The sequence below is a fragment of the Pygoscelis adeliae genome, unplaced genomic scaffold (genome assembly GCF_000699105.1).
Source record: "Pygoscelis adeliae isolate BGI_AS28 unplaced genomic scaffold, ASM69910v1 Scaffold171, whole genome shotgun sequence".
NCBI lineage: Eukaryota > Metazoa > Chordata > Aves > Sphenisciformes > Spheniscidae > Pygoscelis > Pygoscelis adeliae.
In genome coordinates, this window is record NW_008824186.1 from 2,094,902 (window position 1) to 2,116,977 (window position 22,076).

General features: G+C 40.8%; 1 protein-coding gene across 2 annotated transcripts in view; it reads right to left on the reverse strand.

The window, feature by feature from the left end:
• The window catches only part of HIPK3 (homeodomain interacting protein kinase 3), a 116,522-nt gene that overhangs the window by 51,436 nt on the left and 43,010 nt on the right, over positions 1-22,076 (reverse strand). For both annotated transcript variants that reach the window (XM_009334499.1, XM_009334498.1), the window contains exon 2: positions 10,930-12,025. In XM_009334499.1, the coding sequence (XP_009332774.1) occupies positions 10,930-12,023 (1,094 nt within the window). In that variant the 5' untranslated portion in view covers positions 12,024-12,025. The remainder of the gene's footprint in view (positions 1-10,929; positions 12,026-22,076) is intronic.

Sequence of the window (22,076 nt, forward strand, 5' to 3'; positions counted from 1 at the left end):
TAACAGAGAAATGAGAACAGGTTTGACTTGCCTGCTCTGAAGATGCATGGTGACTACCTTCCCCTCCACCCCCCCCCTCAAAGAGTAAGGGCTTCATAGCCAGGCTCCTACGCTGCTGCAATCCAGATAATGTAGCGCATTTTGCAGAATATGTAAGAATTTGCATTTGATATAAAATTCCAGATACCGTGCATTTCCAAATAAGCTATTTTTAATAATTTATCCTTGAAGTACACATTGTGCACTGAGAAAGACATTCTAGTCATAATTCTGACTTTATCTTTATGCTAGTAAACAAAGCTTAGACTTTTTTGGAAGCACAAGGAAATTAAGTGAACCCCAACGTATTCTGAATTTACTATCGTTTAAGTGGGCCTTCACCAAGAAGCATGGATGCAGTTGTTTTTCCACGACTTGGCAGGCTAACGGTCAGATTTTGGTGTCAAGACACAGGATCTGAAGTCCGCTTGCAGTCATACGATGCCATACATCAAGCTGGCCAACACCACATGGGTGGAAGACAATGCTTCCCACCATCCATTTTCTGTGGAGGCTTAGTACTACTAGCTTGTGCTTCTGCCCACTTCCAGCAACGAGCATGTGGTACAGAAGGCCATAGCATTGCCCTCTCTCCCACACACTTTGCACCTATGCCTACAGAGAGATTCAGAGTTTCATTAAATGCTTCATTGGTGAATGGAGTTCAATCCAGTTGGCGGCCGGTCACGAGCGGTGTTCCCCAGGCTCAGTATTCCCAGGCTCAGTATTGGGGCCAGTTCTGTTCAATATCTTTATCAATGATCTGGACGAAGGGATCGAGTGCACACTCAGTAAGTTTGCAGACGACACCAAGTTGGGCGGCAGTGTTGATCTGCTCGAGGGTAGGAAGGCTCTGCAGAGGGACCTGGACAGGCTGGATCGATGGGCCGAGGCCAACTGGATGAGGTTCAACAAGGCCAAGTGCCGGGTCCTGCACTTCGGCCACAACAACCCCATGCTGCGCTACAGGCTTGGGGAAGAGTGGTTGGAAAGCTGCCTGGCAGAAAAGGACCTGGGGGTGTTGGTTGACAGCCGGCTGAACATGAGCCAGCAGTGTGCCCAGGTGGCCAAGAAAGCCAATGCCAGGCGGCCAAGAAGGCCAACGGCATCCTGGCCTGTATCAGAAATAGTGTGGCCAGCAGGAGCAGGGAAGTGATAGTGCCCCTGTACTCAGCACTGGTGCGGCCGCCCCTCGAATACTGTGTTCAGTTTTGGGCCCCTCACTACAAGAAGGATGTTGAGATGTTGGAACGTGTCCAGAGAAGGGCAACGAGGCTGGTGAGGGGTCTGGAGAACAAGCCTTATGAGGAGCGGCTGGGGGAGCTGGGGTTGTTTAGCCTGGAGAAAAGGAGGCTGAGGGGGGACCTCATTGCTCTCTACAACTACCTGAAAGGAGGTTGTAGCGAGGTGGGTGTCGGTCTCTTCTCCCAAGTAACTGGCGAAAGGACGAGAGGAAATGGCCTCAAGTTGCGCCAGGGGAGGTTTAGATTGGATGTAAGGAAAAATTTCTTTACTGAAAGAGTAGTTAAACATTGGAACAGGCTGCCCAGGGAAGTGGTTGAGTCACCATCCCTGGAAATATTTAAAAGACGGGTAGATGAGTCGCTTAGGGACATGGTTTAGTGGGCATGGTGGTGTTGGGTTGACGGTTGGATTCGATGATCTTGGAGGTCTCTTCCAACCTTAATGATTCTATGATTCTATGATTCATAGGGATAAAAACAATTTTACTTTTCACCTCACCAGAACAACCTTGTCTGCATAAAGACTCACCTACTCACACACAAGTACCATTTGTTTAAATTACATTATGCCTACCCTTTAATCAACTGTTGCTGTCCAATTACCAACAAACCAAGACTTTTAAGCACAATGTTCTTCACATGTTCTTAAGGTAACATCATAGTCTCAAAATGCAACTGCCTGAAAATCTTATCTGTGAAATGCTTTTGGCTTGCTTCCCCCAGCCCCCTAATCCAATTTAGGTGGAAGGTATTTTATTAACAGTCCAAACAAAAATCCATCCAAAATATTAGCTAGCACTGTAGGATCAAGGACGTTCAAACTTACAGTGTAAAATTTGACATTATGGACATTTCAGGCAAGTTATTTTCATATGAATTTTAATTTTACTTAATTACAACCCAAATACTTCTTTTTATGTCAGACACCTCTACCACTTTCCAATTAATGCCAGAATTCACAAAAGGGTTTTTTCTTGTTGCTGTTTTATTTTTTAATCACGACAGTATTTTGTTGCTGGTTTTGGTCTGAACCCACACAAGTGTTAAGTGTTCTAAATGTGCCCACATTATCTATTTGCATTTGTTCAACTTGCTTGATTTTCAGATAAACTGAGGCAGTTTGCCTTCTGCAGCTAATGGGATGAGCCCACAGCTGTGGTACATCCTCTCCCTTTCACGGGCTGCGTCAGTAGAGTAGTGGCTCAGCCAATCTTTGTGTACTCAACCACACAGAAGACTTCTTCCCCCACGTGTCTGCTTCATCCTCTTCACTCCTGTCAGATACTGTAAGCTGATGCAGAAGGCAGCCTTCACCCATAAAACAGCTCTCCTTCGAAGACAAGGATGTCAGATGGAAGAGACAGGGGCTGATATATCGGCTTCGCTTTCAATCACGCTGATTTAGATCTAGTACTACCTGCTCTTACAACAGAAATACACAGCCATATTTTCAAAACAGGCACAGTGGGAGCAGTTAGACACAATATTTACAAACAGAGCATTGTAGCTACCACTGATATTTTCTGCAATAAAGATATCTGATATATCCACACTCACGTACACACAGATGTATGATGAACAAATCTTTGTGACATAAATATCAATGCAGTGAAAAAGAGGATCACATTTCAGTAGATCTATTTTAATGTGTGAAAAATAAAAGCTGCTTCTGAAAACTTTAGCCATGACAAACTTCGGTCTATCGTTCAACCTCAAAAAAAAAAAAAAAAAAGAAATACAGCAAGAACCAAGAGCTCTTTCGCCTTCAAGATTATGAGAGAATTTCCCTTCTGTTCAAACTGAAGCAATTTAAAGACCAAGAGAATCATCATCTGAACTCTGATTTAAGTTGTTGCTCCTGCCATCACTATTAGTGGCTGACATTACTAGAATCTCCAGCAGGTACATGGTACCTTCGAATGCTTCATGTGTTACCCCAGCTTACGTTACTCAGAAAATCTCTAGCTCAGAAAAACAACCAACGTGAAGGCTGGCCACCATTTCATCCACTCCCATCCCCACAATACTCCTCTGGATCTTCAGAGAGGATTAAAAAAAAAAGAAAAAAAGAAAAAAGATGCAAATTTACAGTAACCCTGCCATTCTTTTCCACAGCATGCAAAAAAAAAAAAAAACCACACCCCCAAAAAAACCCAACCAAAAACCAGCCCAAAACAAAAACACAAAACCAAAAAAACCACACCATTACCAAAAAAACTACTCTTATTTTCTGCTTCTGTGAACAGAGAAGTCTCTAAGGTATTAGAGAACACGTTATGTTGACTAGAAAATAATAAGAGAATTCAAACTACACTTGTTATCTATCAAATAGCTATACAAACATGAAGTTATGATGAGCTAAGATTGCCACTCCTGGAGGCTACTTATAATGGTTTTGGTTAGGTCCTAGTAACCATGAAATAGAAGTTTAAAATGGGAAGTCAATTTATGAACACTATGCAAAAAGTGCAAACAAAATCTTGCCAAATCAATAAGCAATTTGTTCATAGACACAAGCCATAAAAGCTTGACATTAAGTTCTGTTTGCTCAGATAAGAAAATAAACGAGCAATCACAGCCCTGCAACTTTAAAGGGGGGGGGGGGGGAAATGTTAAGTGTCCCAACTCACTTGTAACGGCAATTTCTTACATTATCAGGACTCTCTTCTTGTATATACACTACTGACAGTAACCATGCTCACAAGTATAGCAGCTGACTTTGAACATGCTGACCTTGAGCAAGCAAATGACCTTAGCAGCATGTACTTCTGGCTTATTTCATTGCAACAGCGAAACAGCCTCACCATCTATAGTAGTCTAGAGTCTCTGGCCACCACCCCTGACTATTTTAAGATATCCCAATACACTTCAGTGATGCACAGTTCAAAGTGATAGAATAACATCTGCCAGCATGTTGAAGTGCAAGTTGTTTACAGAGGCATTTTTAGCTTGTCCTCCTACTGCACTTCCCTAACTGACAGAAAACTCAGTTTATTAACAGAGCTTTGCTTCTCGTTTAAACATCTAAACCCCAAAATTTAAAAAAATTTTGAGCAAGAATTTTAGGCATTGTGAAAGGAGAAAAACCAAGACAACCCACTCTAGGTAAAGCTTATTTAGAAACTTCAAGTATGTGACAGCAATGGGTGGACTTGAAAAAGCAGTGGCTTCCCGAGATGTCAATTTTGCATGACTTCTCCCCTTGGTCGTCCCTATAAAGAAAATCTGTATTAAGATAGGTGTTCATTTGTATACAGGTTTTAAACTGGTATTTTAAACATATGTAAGTTGTATGTTGATCTGATGTTAGGTGAAGATAATCGACGTTACTCAGATGCAACGGATGTGTTACTGAGTCATAATAACCCATCCTGCTGACAATCCTAACCTACAAAAAGAAAACAATTCAACAAAAACACTCTAGGGAGGTACTGTCAGCCTGTGTTCTCTCGAGTCCCTGAAGTGACAAGGACTACATCTAATCAAGCTACAAAGGCCAGTGGAAAAAACAAGCCTCTCCAGGAATTTACGGTCATGAGATTTTTTTTTCTAATTTTGAAGGAATGTGTATAAGAAAGAGGGAGAACAACAGATCAATTAAATTTCATAGATTTGAGGGGAAAAAAAACAGCATAAGCTGTTGGTGCTTTATTCTGAAACTAAGTATGAAGCTGAAAAAGTCATAAATAAAAAGCTGTCCTAGTGCAACAGCCTCAGAGCACGCACATAGCCCTCGCTACAGCCCAGCTCATGGGCAGTAATTAAGCCACACAACTCAACTACTTTATTCTTTTTCCAAAACCTTTTAAAGTAGAAGAGATTGCACCAGATCAAATCACTCTTCTGAGCTGCAGCAGAACTGACTGGGTGAGTGAAAGTAATGTCAGAACCACAGGACACAATGATTATCACTCTTCCTCCATCCTCTCTGATCCTTCATGCGAGAGGAGGGTAAAAGGAGGTGTGGGGGAAAAGCCTGCTCTCGTCCAACAGGAACACATCCAACAGCGATTTTTCCATCTCTCTGAGCTCTGCTGCAACACTAGTGACATTTGGCATTTTGTCTGGAACAACTCTGTTGATTAGCAACTATCCTTAGTTGGAAGGATAGGAGGAGGATATCACTGTCTGATTCAGGAATGAGTTGACTCCACTGAGTGCATCTACTCACATCATTTGGTTTTCCTTATGGGCACACTGCTGAATAACTAGGATCGTATTTTGCTGCTGTCACCAGCGGAACAAAAAAAAAAATTTCCAAGCTACAAGCGTCCCTTAATAACCAGACACCTTCCATTCTGCCAACATCACTCAAGTTGTCCATCAGCCTACCGTAGGTTCAGCTGGTGCCCCGGTTTATACAGAGATCAATTATATTGTTTCCCACTCATTTCATTTTCCCAATGAATTTGGCTACGCTAAACAGCTGTTTGCATCCGGACCGCTGGATGCCAAGAGGAGCATCCTTCGTCAGGAACCTGACTGCTTGTTCTCAAAACATATTTTCAGTAAAATTTCCAGCTGTACTCTAACAGCAGTATAATCTGACACAGTATGATGAAGCAGAAGTTTTTCTTCGGAGACAGGAGGCAAAAGATAGGAAATGTAACCGTCGGGGCAGCTACACAGGCAACTGGAGCAGCTACTGTTCAACTCCCTTCAGAGGTTGCGCATAAGGAGCACGCGATGAAGTAACACAATCACTCCTACACCTGCAATGGCTACTGTTAAGTCCATGATATTAGAAGGATTTTATGAATGGTAAGTTTTACTGAAGTCTCATTTTCAAAATCCTGACTTTTAGGAAGACAACCCCAAATTAAATCAGTGATTCCCCTTGAAAAACAATGAAGCAATAACTCCTCCCAACCAACAGCAAACCCTAGAAATCACAAAGCTCTGCACACACAAACACTGCTGTAGCTCTCCCCTGGTGATCTACGCCCGACATGCAATGCTAACATGGCGATGCGTTTTATGAGTTCAGTTGGTGTTACAGCCAAGCAACAAGTGGGAGAAGAAAAGTATTAGACAAGGAAGAGGCCTCATCATTACCAAACCCTGCCACATAGATGTTACCGTTAGATGGAAACATGCATCCTTTAAATACAATTTTACCCACTCTGAACAACGGCTGAATGGTACGGACGACAGCAATGTGCAGAAGACATGGCTAACTGTCATTTGGGTATTAGCCAACGAGTAAAACTGAACTCCTTAACTGCTGGTGTTGCACACAGCTATTTCAAAAAGGGAAGTTTCCAGAGAAACTTCTGTTAAAACCTGTGTATAAAAACTCCTGGAGGGAATACCAGAAGAAAAAAAGAGGTCTGCTGCAAAACCAGGCCTTAAGAGTTATCTCTGAACACAAAATGCTGAGAAGGCCATTGCTTCTCATGGCAACAGAAAGGAAAGTAACTCGGCTCCCTGAAGCAGATGGGCAGGACTACCTTGACCATTTCAGATCACTCAACTCTTCTTGTAGATTACTGCTCCTTGGAGCCTGCCATTTCGAAGCCCCTCTTCTCACACCCGCTTCCCTAAATACATATAACCTCAGGAGAGAGGCAAAGCAAAGGAAAATGACTTCCAGAGGGAAACACCATGCACTGGGAAAACTTTCTGCCTCACCAGGTGAGCTCAAGACACCTGACTTCGAAATAAAAGAAATGTGTTGATTCCCCCTCTCTGCAGCCTGCACCATGTGATAAGGGGAAAAGAACCTTTTGATTTTGGATGCAACACTCCCCTTTTCGTGATTTGGGGCACAGCTGAACAAAAGGACAGCAACATACTTATCGTACCATTTCCATATATGACAAAAGCTTGATCACCTCCACTGTATGTAAGGGTTTTTTCTTTTCAAGATGTATAGGCTGTCTAGTTATTTACCTACTTAGATCACTCATAAAAGGTCAACAGTCTTAATGCGTGAGGCCAGCAGCAAAGGCTTCAAATACCAGATCTCTCTAGCCCACAGCTATTAAAATCCAGACCAGCATAAAAACAGTAAGCACAGACACTGTCTTTTAGAGAAAGAGTATTCAGAATAACATTTCACCTTTAAAACAAACAAAAAATAATAATCTATGACTTAAGACAGTGTACTGTGGTTAGTATTTATTCATATCCATGCTCTAATTTCTAGCAATACATAACAGCCAGGAGTTTCCAGAAGTTAATGAAAAGTCAGAAAGTATTTTTATACTTGTTTTAACTGTTTTCTTACTTTCTCTTTGCTTGACAAAGCTGAAACAGAAAAACATCAAATCATTACCACTCCATCCAGCTCATCTCCATTTTTCTGCTTGTCTACACCCTTTTAAAATTCAAAAGTACTGTAATGTCTCCAACAGTCATCATTATGTCACCTCTTCTTCTGCTACAGACTAAGGTAAGTAAGGTAAGTCAGGTCATTATCCATTCACCTGGCTGTATTACGTTCCCTGCCTTAAGTCCTAATCCTCTTATTACTTATTTTTCTAGTTCATTACTCACTTCCTCTTACAGATGTAAAATACTGATATTACCACTCAAAATAAACACTAACTTTACATTTTGTGGCGTTCTCCATTCTCGCAATAATTAACTCTTGACAGTGCCATAAACAAAAAAAAAAGCTGTGACAAGATCAGAAAAGACCCAAAACCAACCTTTCTCTTTATTCACTTTTGCAAAACTTCTTTATGGGTTTCTCTTGAGCATTCAACATACACCTCTACAGACACTGGTGGGCATATGCTTTCCATAGAGAAAGTGCAAGTCCTATTCTTGAAAATGACCATGGCATAAGTTAACAATGCTGCCAGAAATAACAGTTCCTCCCTTCTCCCCAGGCCACCTCCTTCCCTCCCTCCTCATGCTGGCATGGGCACTCGGGCAGATGTGGGGCGAGCAGAACGAGGGACAGGGATGGGGTTAGTATCACCCCCTGAGCAGGACGGCACCAGCACCACAGGGTTGAGAAGCAGCATCCCGATGCTGTGAGGATGCAGCCCTGCTTCCTCGCAGCCCTCTCATCCTACACCGTTGTTTAAGGACGTTTCATTCCCTCCTTTTCTAAGACCTCTGATCAAAAAATAGTCATTTAAAAACAAAATGCTTCCACTTCATACCTTTTTCTTTAAATTCGTGGGCCTGGCTGAGTGCTTTTGCACATCAGATGAGGCCAGGTTCACATCACATTGACATTAATGGAATATTTCCCACTAAATATAGGGATATTTCCTAAGTAAACATAGTGCACTGTGCCTGTCACTTGGTGAATCAAAATCCCATGCACTGTCATCTCTGAACAGACAAGGATCCCCACTGGTAAGAATTACAGGTAAAGCTCGTGACAACACACATAACAGCTTGCGCAGAAACAATTTTCAAAGACTGTATACAAGAATACAGATGGGATCACACTAATAAAAGAGGTCCTGTAGGGAACAAGCCTTTTTTAAAAACATTTCCAATTTGAACTCTAATTGGATTAATTTAGCTTGAAGCTTTAAATAAAAATCTATTTAAACAAATGTTTTCTTGCTAAATAACCTAAACAAACACATAGCACCACTGAGCTCAAGGGGGAAGGAAAAAAAAAAAGGTTTTAGTGTCCCAACCGATGCTTGATATTTTTAAAAGGGTTTGTTTCAACATGTCATAGCCAAACAAGTCAAACCTGTGCTGTCACTCCCACCCTTTTCTAACACAAAACACATTTAAGTACAGTTATTTTTTATGAAGTAGCTCCTTATTTGATTGGCAAGAAGCACAATCTTTTGCAAAATAAATACCATTTCAATACAATATATTCTCTGAAGGCCCCTCTCATTCCTCTTTAAGGCTTTTCTCTTCAAATTTCCCTGGCATTATCTATTTTGAGATCTTTTGGATCAAATCCCTATTTTCTGTATTATTTACACTAGTCAGGTGCTTCCAAAGCAATAAGAAGAAAGTTTGAGAAACTGCATGCCAAGCTACACAAAGTTAGTTTGAATCACACAACTGGTAGAGAGCTATGCATCCACAGTGAAATCCAGCATGCTAAAAACCTTTCCAGAAGCAAACTTTTTGCTGAAAATAATTTTAGTATCTTTTTTTTTCAAAATCAAGTCAGTTTCAAAATTATCTCAACCAATATTTAACTTAAATGTAACACCAAAACTATTCAAGTAGATAGACCCTAACTTTTTTCTTTTTGTATATCCTTTTTACTTTCAAAAAAAATACTGACTTAAATGCTACTTTATAGAAGAATTATAAAACTATACAAGATAAAAGAATATGATCTTCTACTGAACAGCCTGAATATTTACAAAGCACTTAAGTGCAACTTAGTAACCAGGGAATTTTAGGTGCACTTGGTATATGAGTCAATATGAATATCATTCAACATCATTGAGCCAAGACAAGCATATACACCCACGAGTTTTATTCTTGGGGGGCGGGGGGGGGATATTTTTGAATGTACATCCACAATGAACCCCATTTACTCACACTTCAGTGCATGTAATGCAATACAAGTATTCAAAATGCACACAAGGTGCCAAGGAGTTGCACACTGATCTTGCCAGCATACAGACCTGCTCAACCGAGTAAGCATGTCAAAATTCTATATAAAGTATAGGTGCAAAGGAACATCAACCCAAGTAAAACAAAACTACAGCTAAAATTTGTATGTAGGCAACTGAATAAGCACAACAATGCCATGTCTGATGAGCCACAAGTTTTCACTTCCGATACGAATAGCTGTAAAATACTTAACTTATATTTTCTTCAAATGACTCATTGTCCTAGTTTATTAACTTTTTACTGAATTTGCAGAGACAGGCAATACCCAGGACATACTATTGCCAATGATGCAAAGCAGAACTGAAAAAGGTCTTCAATCAAGACAAGTTCAGCTTATAAAGAAAACAAAAGGACCTCAGATGCTAAATACTAATAGCTTTTACATGTCACACAGATTGGATAACTATACGAATAAAGGATTAAAAAACAGTATCAGAAATATACCTCCATTTTGAGGCCAATGTAGAATGCAGCGAGGTACCAAAATCACTTTAAATGCCTGCCTCATATCACCTTAAATGTTTAAATATCCTATCACTCACTAACTCCAGAAGTTCACTGAAGCCCACAGCTACTGAAGGCACTCAGTCAGAATTGAATTTATAAGAACTAGGCAAAATATTTACAAGAACTGGAGAAAAACAGAGGCATTTACATAATCTTTGGCAACAGGATATAAAAATACGGCACTCCTGGTACACTGTCCAGCTGCTTACAAAAAAAAACCCATCATGTTAGGAAGGCAGGAAAGGCATCCTAATCAAGCAAGTGAAAGCTATTTTTTTTCTATTTTCCTTTTAAAAAGTCTCATCAGAGGTCTCAAAATAACAGTAAGCAATGACTTCAGAGTGCAACACAACATACTTCTAGAAAAAAGAACACAATAAAAACACTCAAAGCAAATATTCACATTTAAAATGGTAACCAACCACTTAATCTTAGTATGGCCTTCATTCTTAGATGGTCCTTATGTTTTCCAAATTATTCTTATTAGTTAACTGGAAGAATAATTATTTGAGCCATTAACTTTAATAAATGCTAAAACCTTGTTCCATTAAAAGTTAAAAACAAAGTAAAAGACACCTACCTGTAATACCGAGACTGTAAATAGGTTGAACAAATAGTCTTTGATACATGGCTGGCAGACCCAAAATCTATTACTTTAACTCGGTAAGGCTGCCGAACAGGATCCACCAACATAATGTTCTCTGGTTTGAGGTCAGCATGGATTAAACCCAGACTTTTTAGTTTTTTCAGTGCAGTGGCCACCTGTTGCAGAATAGGCCGTATTACTTTCAGTTGTAGAGGGCTGAATTTGTTTTGTTTCAGGAAGTCGTATAAATTCTGTTCCAACATCTCAAAAACCAGACAAGTATGGTTACGATGCTGAAAGCATTCGTAGGCTCTCACAAAGTTAAATTCATCAGCATTTTCAGTACTTAGTCTTGCTAATATGCTCACTTCTATTTGTCCTTGGCGTGCATATGAAGGATGATTCTTTAAGATTTTGATTGCCACAATCTCATTTGTCCCCCTTTTCCAGCACTTCACCACTTGTCCAAAGGTCCCTCGCCCAAGGAAATCAAGAACCTCGTAAGTGTTTTTCACAGAGCACAATACCTCATGCTGTACTAACTGGTAATCTCCATCACCACTTGTACCACTCTGTTTTGAAGTTGCAGCCGTTGTCACAACCGTCACTGGGTTTCCTACGTTGGTTTGCAACATTGCGGGCAGGATGGACAGTTCATCAACAATCTGCATTGTGCTGTTTTGATTATCCAGCTCTTCGCTCTTACGCTTCAATCCACATCGCTGGGGTCCTTCCAGGATATCTGATCGGCCTCCTTGCGTCCCAGTCCCAGGTGCCTCTAACTGAGCTTGCTGCGCCCGCGCTGCTAACACTTTTGTAGCACCTGCAATATTTTTTAAAGCAACAGCATTTGACTGCAACAAAAAGTTCTGTCCTCGAGGTCTGTCAAATGGGTTTTTAGTCTGAAAGTACGTACTAACCCTGTGGGGAGAAATTCCAAAGTTTTTACCATTCACATAGATTTGCGGGTAGGTTCTTTCGTGGTACACACAACTGCTTGGTTCTAGTTTGAGTTTCTTCACACTACAAAAGGCACTTGACTGGGTTTGATAAACATATGGTGGATAGACCAAGACTTGTGAGGCCATACCTACAGAGGGAGAGAAAAAAAAGAAAAAGCAAGTGAGAATCCTGCATTTGCATTTCCAAGCTTTGCAGCAGCTTCCTCTTCTAAAAAAAATCAGGACACAAGTATATTTTCCAAACGAGCTAGCCTAAAATTATTTCATATTTAGTTTCTTATGGCCAATAACAAGGTCATCATGCCTTGTCACCAGTGGACACTCTTCAGCACACAAGGACTGCGGCGGCAGCAGGTTACAGCAGGAAGTGGTTTTGCTGGTTGCACAGGGCAAGACTGAGATAGTCTGCAGCAGGCCACTCCTAGTAATTTTTCAAGTGGGAGAACTACCTTTGTGCTATTAAAAACTCCGCTTTCATTTAAAAACCCCCAGCGTTTCTACGTACAAAAGTACTGTAGTGTTCAGTAACGTAAGTTAAATAACCAATTCAAATATTTATCAATGATGATGTAAAATAACTTAAGAGCTCTTAATTGTGAGCCGATGCTACCTGTTGCACAAGTTATCCGACCTACTCATTGTAAGCACCATCGGGCTTCTGAGAACAGACGGACAAATGACACGACTGTCACTCCTCCAACAATTTCACCATGATGAAAGTGAAAGCTATCAGGCCCAAAATACCTTAGGGGCATGTGTACGTTCACATAAACAATTGCAGCTTTCTGCGTAAATTAAGATGTACAGTAATCTAATTCATTCACGAAAAGCAAGTGCTTTCTCTAAGTTATATACTGGCCCATTGCAGAAGTTTGCACATCAGTGACACAGTTGCAGGGGGTAGAGGCACCAATTCCACCACCACCACCCCCTGCCCTTAAATTCAGATTTGGAAACTAAATATTAGCCTCACTTTCAGACATGCCAATTTCATGAGTTGGGCCATAGAAAACTTGCACTCTAAGGTAACCTGTTAAATTAACTAAGTATAATATTCTACAGACCTATAAAATATGTCCCTGATCAAGATCATTTTGGAAAACTGGGCTGATAGTTGTAGGTAGAGAACTTAGAAGGACAGACTTCTCACAGAAAATTAATTTTCAAGTGAATGTGAAAGGAAGAAAAAGAATATATTTTTCTATATATATTTTTCATACATTTAATTTTTTTTTTCTGCCAACACAATTACTTCCTTGCTAAGAGAGAACTGAAAGTTAGAATAAAAGACTATGCATAATTTTAACTTTTGCATTCCCAGTAAGACTGAGATCAAAATTTCAACCTGAATGACTCCACCTTCCTTGAGGTCATCACATTTTTGAAAGGCTACGCCTGTACAGCCTCTCAGAAAGAACACTTGCACCTCGGAAATCGGTAACGAAGAAGAGTTTTGCGCAAGAGGAAGCAGTTTGCCAGCCCAGGAAGCCCCCAGCAGAGCAGCCCTGTTCTGCATAGCCCGTGTGATGGCGCAGGATTACTCTCACTGCCTCCCCAAATTCAGCCTGACTCAGGACACTAGCTCTGCGGAAGGTAGAGCCACCAGACCATCCCGGGTCATGCTCCACACCGTACCTCCCTTTCCCAGACATGAAGCGGAGTGTGCCAGCAAAGCATCAGAGGGAGGAGGACAATGGCAGCGGTACCTGGCCTGCATGTAGGACGAGGAATCTCAATTCCACTGTAAAATGCATAGACCCCATCTCTCGGATGCTGTACCTTCCGGCCCTTGTCTCTGCACTGACCCTGCTGTGTCCCCTTCCAGACCCGTCAAACACCAGCCTTAAACTTTTATGTCACATAACGCTAAACACTAAGAAAAAGGCACTGGATGGACCCCAGTGTAAATGACTATGAGGTTTCAGGGAAGTTATGGCTTATACCAGTCTGATCAGCTCTCAGAGACGAATTCAATACCAATAACACTTTAATTCAATCACTTTTTCATACCAAGTGCATGAAGATTCTGGCAATAGGTATTTAAATTGCAGATGAGTCACATAAAACTTGAGCCAGACATTGTAATGACTCTGATCAAACGAAAACTAACGAAACGCACTGCATAATTATTCTGAAGCTGCGATTTGGTTCATGGAAATTATCATTTAAACACCTTAAGAGCAATTAAAATAATCACACCATCACCTCAGTTTAGCATCCTATAATGGTTTTTGCCCCAGCAATAGAAGAAAACTTCAAAGCCCTTTCCTTTCCAAAGCTGTTTGCCCAGAGCCAGACAATGTAGAAACCTGGAGACTGCCAGCAGCCAGGCTCTCTCATCACCAAACATTATGGGACCACCATTGGCCTCCTGCTCCACACCAAGGATTTAAGACTAACTCTCAACCTCAAAACACAGGCAAAAATTCTCCAAGTTCTTGAATTCTCTTCTAAACAATATACCCCATTACAAAGTGCCTGGTGCACAGCATAAGCATATTATTGACTATGGGACTTACCCTCTTTGCTATAATAATTATATTTAAAGGAATCATTTATCCTGATCCCACTACTTAGAGCTCCAAAATCAACCCTCACCAACCGCCCCGGAGCATGCATACATCCAAGCCTACTTAGAGCTTCCAGTGCCACCTGCACAGCACAGGCCAAGCCAAACCTTCCATCAGCAGCCTACCATTCTTCCAGTTCTTCTGGGACAACTCAAATACCAGATTTGCCACATTTAGTCCAAAGACACCGAAGTCTCCAAGGAATATTTTTTTTTTCCTTAAAATCTTTTCAAGGTTCCTGTTAAAAAAAAAAACTCCACTTGTTTTTTCACCAGAATCCCCACTTACACCTCTTTCACACACATGCATGAGAAGTAAAACGTTCAACCTCAGAAAACTTTTACACTTCAAAAGTAAAGAAACTGTCCCTCTTTTCAAGGTAACACTACTGCGTTACCACACAAAGTTTGCAGACAGGAGAGTTCAGATGCCCAGCGCCACCTCCGCAACTCAGGACATGTACATGACAAATCTAAATGCCGAGCAGACCCAGGAGCATGGCTACACCACTAAGCTCCTGGGCAAAAACAGGTCCGGCGCGAGCAGCCAAAGCTTTGCTGCCCAATGGAAAGGAGCCTGGACGCCTGACCCATGGGCAAGAGGCCTGCCAAGCTGCAGAAACCCCAGCGGGTCCATTTGCCTCGGATCTGCTGTAACCAGCCAGCCAATGTCTTGCTTGGTTTAACTTCTGGAGAAGGTATTTGCCCCTGTAAGCATGTCGCCAAAGCTGATAGCATGAAATCAAGACGATTACTTTGAAAAAGCAGTGATACACCTACACTGCAATTGAGGAAGTTTTCTGAAGACAGGACAACAACCCAGTGGAGGGGAGTACGAGAGGAGGACAGTCCTCTAGCATGGCCAGAGGACCACTCAAATCCTGTTGGACCACTGGTGTTCAAAAATGTGTATGTTTTCTACAGCTCATGCTATTCAAACCAGTCCAGAAGGACTGGAAGCACATAGTCCCAGCCTTCTCCTTAACATTAATTTGAGTTGGATGAGAGAAACTAGGCTATCTTTATCATCTTTTGGGGTTTTTGTACTTCTTACAAGCTTAGCTCCATGACCCTGAACTCCAATCACACTAACAGTTCTGTTCTCAGATAAGAAGTGTTGATTGAGTTATTATGAGAACACTTCTAGCAAATCCAAGAAAAAAAAAATTAAGCACTAAATAAAACAGATTACACACCCTGGAAGAACAACCTTTGATGCAATCATGATAGACTGAACTACAAAAGTCAAATTTTACTCCAGAAAAGTAAAAATGGTCTTAGAGTTCTTGTACGAGCATCTAATTTCTTAGCTTCCCCTAAACACTTCTCCCTTACCCCCCTAATTTTGGTTGGTTTTTTGTTGTTTTTTTTTTTTTTTACATATACTCCGAGAGGCAATCTCATTTGGAGAAGCTACAGTATCTTCATACAACCAATGAATAAAATGCTTCTATAGGTCTTCCCATGAAACAGGCACATTAAAAATCCTGCAGCATCCTACACCTGAGACTGCTTAAAGACCTCTGCCGTGCACTCATGTGCAGTGCTCAGACATTTCAGACAGAAGCACACTGTTTACTATACATTAACATATATGCAACAAAATACACCAGAAGAGCATGTAACTATCCAATACAACCAGCTGCTGGAGGTCTTCGCTTTGAGAAGCTAAGTTTATTAATAGAATTGATTTCCCCCCACCCAGATGAAAATCCAGCCCCACACCCAGAGAGCAGAGCTGCACAACAAATCTTAAAGGGAAAATACCATGACACCCTCTACTATAACAGCACTGCCATGTTGTGGGGACTTTTTTGTTGATTTGGAGGGTTTTTTTGGTTGAGAGGGTGGTGGTAGTTTGTTTTGGGGGGAGGTTTTTTTGGTTTTGGGGTGGGTTGTTTTGGTTTTGTTTGGGGTTATTTTTTGTTTTTACTATTTGGGGTGATTCAGGTTACAATATAATCCTATGGATAGCTACATTGGGAAGAGTAAAGAGTTACTGTGTTGCAGGGTTGGTTTTTTTTAAAGCAGGTCTTCTGGTTAAAGAAAATAATATAATGCACACTGTACCACAGAGTGGATCTTCCCCCCCCACCTTGTCACAAATCATTTCACTGAGCTTATACACCCTTCTGCTCATTTCTTATCGAGACTACTCCTGCTTCCTCGTACAAACTGAAGCTTGTTAATGTCGATGTAGTCTGACAAGTCTAGCAGCACAGTAAGAGAGGGATGTGTAGAGCAAAGCAGTTGGTGCTACAGGAAAGAAAAAAACCTCATTCTGTGCACATTTCAGGGAGGTTACTTGAGCCTGAACACCCATGAGCAGCTGACACACATCTTCCCATTAAACTTCATTTAAAAAAAATCCAAGTGTCTGCACTACAAGACTACTGCCAGATGCAAACCGAAGCAGAGTAAACAAATCCATTGGAAGATGGACTGAAGAGCACAATCCCCAGGTGCAGTACCAGAGGCAGCCTCCAGCTACTCGGGTAGCTTCAGACTTGATTTTCAGTTTTAGTTTCAGAGAAGTCTGTCCATTCCCCCTACGCACATTTTTAAAGGCTCTTCTCCTTCCCCAAGTGCAAGATGACCATCATCACTTCACCCCAGCACAGTGACCGCTCCCGGGCAGTGGCACACACAAGCTGAAGTTCGCTCCGGAGTTCTCCAGCTTGCTTTGCTCTGATAGAAGGTTGCTGCATCCTGCTTCACGTGCCAGGTGCTGCTAGTGAATACTGCAGGGGATGTGGAAAAGAAAGGCTGTCTGGAGACACCTACCAACCATTATTACCTCTCCACAGGATCCCTTTGAAGGAAATGAGTCTTCTTCGCTCTCAGTTTGAAGCAGAGAGAACCAGGAAGTCTGCACTTGATTTATTAAACACAAAATTATACAAAATGTGTGAATTTTGATCAGAGTTAAGACTGTGAATTCTGTGCTTCTGAAGAAAGTACGAACAAAGTAATGAAGTAAACACATTTTAAATAAGTAAATTCAATTAAATAAATGAATAAGCACATTTTCACAAAGTAATGACAATAAACAGGAGGTGCTTCACAGTTTGCCTCCCCCCCCCCCCCCCCGCCCACACCCCCCCCTTCTCTCTACAGAAACTGAATAGAGAACCACGCAGACATTGCTCAGTGAAATGGAGCACCTCTGGTAACATCTTGCTAATGTTCACCTAACTGTAACAATGCTCTTGACTAGATTCTTAAAATTATGTCTCCAGCCTTCTCAAGCAGTCCTAGGCAAATTCATATACATGACCTATTTGGCAGACTGTAACAACCTTGAGAAGCACAGGCTGTTCCAGGCCTGACCACCATTAATAATTAACTATAAATTGACATTTCCTCATGACAGAGTAAGAGGGGGTGGGGGATGTAGCAGAGTAACTAGTTAGTAAGACCACTGCAGCGGAGCTGAAATTGCCACGCTACACCCTTAATTCTTCTGCAAAATAAACACCCCTTCTTAAATGCCCTGAGAAGTGCAATCACTACGTTGCTGCTGCAGTAGTAAAATCCCCAGCAGGCAAAGCCTAGCCAGTGGCAGCCACCTAATGCTATAGTTACAATTTAACTGAAGAAAACTTGTTTTCCAACTTCTTTCAAGCCTCCATCAGTGAGAACCGGTTCCAACACACTTGCACACCTTCTCACTGCTCAGCTGGGCATCAAGGGAGGCTTTCTAAAAGCTCCGTAACTTCCAGCAAATGCACAATTTGAGCAGTAGCACTTATGAAGTGTTTTATTTACATTACACATCACTTTGAAAACACTGTAAGGATACTGTCATTTTTCCCAGGTAAAAAAAATTGTTCTTTTTATATTAGGTGCCACCCAACTTTTCAAATTATTTAGCAAATACAAAGCTGAATTAGTTGCCCTCTTTTCCCCCAGAAGAAGCCTTATTACTGGTAGTAGCAGCACGTTTATGCTATTGTTTCTTTTGGATATGTAGCCAAACAAGCTGTACTGATGTGAGCACTTTCATACCCATGAACTGTTCACCCTGAGGAATTCCCTTACTCCAGCTGTACGATCCATAACAAAGCACTGGCAATTGAGGTATCTCAAAATTTAGAAAGGAAAACACATCTACAGAAAGGGCAAAGAGTTAAGAGATACAAGCCCAGGGAATCCCACCCCGTGGCCACCTCGAAACCAGCTCTGCAAACAGATCTCTGACCCATGGAAGGGAGGAAGCGGAGCAAAGGGGAAAGCGCCGAGGTGTTTCAAGTAACACGTGCTGTATGAATCGTTTCCTCACATAACCATGGGGGCAATACTGGACACAAACTGCACAGGCACACACACTCACTCCACCACAGAGAACAGCAAGATGTGGGGGCAGCTCTGATGCTAGCTCACCAAAACCAACACCCAGTTCTAGGGGTAGAAACCAGAGATCCAGAAGTTTAATGACAAAAGCAATGACTACGTTCTTTGATTAAAAACCGTAAGATATTTCAGAGCTCTGGAATTTTGGCCCATCATACACCAACAAAATTAAGCTGAGCCGATGGTAGCCTTTGCCTGACATGAAACCTCAGTCCTGCACATATCAGTGGCAAAGGTTGAAGCTGGAAGGCCAGGGGATGGTTCCAAGCTTGGAGAGTCTTAGTGAGAAGCAAACAATAAAATGATCCAATTTTGCAGTTGTAAAATGCAGTTACTACCTACCTAAGAAAAATGTTACAAGCTTGACTTTAGATTTGTGCAACATTTGAGATTTTTTTTAATCTGACACTACCAATGTTGCATTGATACCAGAAATTGAAAATATAAGCTCATTTAAGTGTGATATGAACTACTCTCAATTGCACCATTGTCTCAATACTTGGAAAAAGAACTAACACCATACACTGAACACAAACATATTTTACATAAAATATCAGAGTGAACTCCTATGACTCAACGCTGTCATTTGTACCAGTAGACTGCTACTGAAGAATACAATCGCTATATTCATATTTTCCACAAATATCAAAAGCTGAATCTTGTGATGCCAATATGACTGCATCACAGTTAAAAAGACAAACAGAACAATACTTCAAGCATTTATTTTTCTGCTGGGCAAGAAGCTGTTATGCAACTGAAAAGAAAGCACAAGCAGCGCAGCATCAGCCACCAGCCCCGAAAGAGAGCAAGCTCTCCAAATCAGAATGTGCCACCATCAACACAAACAGCACATTTCAACCAGCCAGGGCTTCGCCACCCTAATCTCTTCTTTTAAAAGGCTAATTCTTTTGAACCTGAAAACAGTAGGCACACTGAAATAAAAGTCCCTAACGGCAGTGTTTAGGAGAGTCCACACCTTCGGGTTCTGCACGATGGTACAGTGCCAAAGGATGTATTCAATCTACTGCTACTGTCTGTCGCTCTTCAACACAGTAAGAGGGATCAAGGTGAGTGGAGAGGTAGCACATAAAGCCACACTTTTTCCATTGCTGTCAGTATTTACAAAAGATTTTGCCACCTTACCTAAAGTAGAAATAAAATTTGATAGAGGGGGTTAGCTCAAACTGCCTGTTGGTAAACCGCCTGTTCAAATGCCAATTTTTTTTTTTTTTTTTAAAAACTTCCTAAACAAATATGTATGCCATTTTTCCTTCTTATTTCCAGCCACTTTATTTTGATTTCATTGCTTAATTCTGCGTTCTTAGTCTGCTGGGCTTTTTTAGAATTAGAAGTGGACAAACCTAGCTAAGACATTTATTTAGGAGTTTCATTTTAGAATAGCTCTAGACAATATCAAACGGAGCTCCTGTAAGAATATAAATCTAGATGGCTATCTTCCTCATTGCTACTTCAGCTTTGCTCCTTCAGCTCCTAAAACGTAATACGGAAAATAGAATTGGCTGGTATGCCAAACATCTGCATGCCCATGAAGGGATCCTACTTATATGAAGTTGATTCTTCATCAACTCCTTTAAATTACACAAGGGGGAGGAGGTTTATTCAAAATTTTCTTTCATCCTTTTATTATAAAAGATTTTCAGCCAAGCAGAGCACACATCAGTACAGAGACACAAAACTACTGTTCTCCCCACTGGACTTGCACATTAAGTTTGCAACAGCGCACACACAAATAACCCACCGAGCTCGCCGAGTCTGACATGTGATGCAAAAATTTGCAAATCAGAATCTACTGTACCAAGAGAGCACAGTTCAGGAGGTGTGTAAAACTATTTCCTACACATTGAGAATTACCTAGCAGTAAGTAACATGAGTTATAGGTTTCCTCAAATACATGAAAAATCATAATCAATTTTCCAATAGGACCAACAAGAACTTCGTTATCAAGCAGTTACCGAGTTGCCAAGACAGCACGCTAGGTCATATTCAAATTCCTTCTGCAACATAAATGTTACACTAAATATGAATTCTTAGCCTTTTTTTCAAATCTGCCTTAATTGTAAAAAAAATAAAAACGTCTAATCCAACACACTTCCCTTGATTTATCTTTGAATGCTACAGTCATCAGTTCATTCACTTCAGCTATACCCAGTGGCATACTGGGATATACACACACACCCCCAGTAGGTGTATGTTTGAAAGTCTATACACACATACACAGAATGAGAAGTCTTCAAAGTCCTAATTTTTATTTTTTTTAGAACACAAATTCCTTACTTAAAACTCTGTTTTAAATAATATTTTGCTTTTATATAACAAGTGTTTTTCTTTCATTGTAAGCAGCATCATGAAGATAGCATTGGTTGCCTACTGAAAATAGCTGTATAAATTAAACATGGCATATGTAGAACAATAAAGAAAGAAGGGAGGGAAAAATAGGTGTTTACCAGTTCTTTCAGATTTCTAAAGACATGGAGGAAGCAGCGTTTCCTACGGGCAAAAATCAGTGCATTAGAAATGCATACTCTCTCACAGAAGGTTCAGCCTTTTGCCTCCTAACAAATCAATAACTGTAATAACCTATATTATAATGTTTCCCAAAGCCACCAGTACAAGAAATTCCTTCCTCTCCCCTACGCAGAGGAACTTATTGATTTAACTATACAGAAAGATGTGCAAAAGGAAAGGCAAGATTACATGCAGCATATGACCCCACTAGCTAGAGCATAATACTGATAAATGTACATCAATTTTTCCTCTGTGTTCCCTTCCATATTTAATAATCTATTTGTAGACTAAATAAACTTTTAACATTCACTCTTGTTTTAATCTTTAAAACAAAGTTTAGACATCTCTTCAACCAAGTTTTAAAAACACATTTTGTCTCAAAGAGCACTTGTCGCAAAGAGCTCCCAAAATTTTTCTTGAGAAAAACTCCCAGAATGTCCTCTTGCAGGGCTCAGAGCTGCCACAGTCAAAGGAATAAGTTAGCCCATAGCATTATTTCAGAAGCCATAAAGAAAAGGTATTAAAACAACCCTTTAGAATCTCATAAAAGTGACCCATTCTTATTAGGCTGAACACCAATTAGTTTCTGGAATCACAAAATAAGTTGATATTAATAGATAAGGAAAGAGGAGACAGAGAGCTTTTTTCTTCTCTTAGGAACAAAGCCTGTTCCTTCCAAAGGGCTTCACAAGTAAGATCCCAAACACCAAAATTCCCATATTAAACAGATT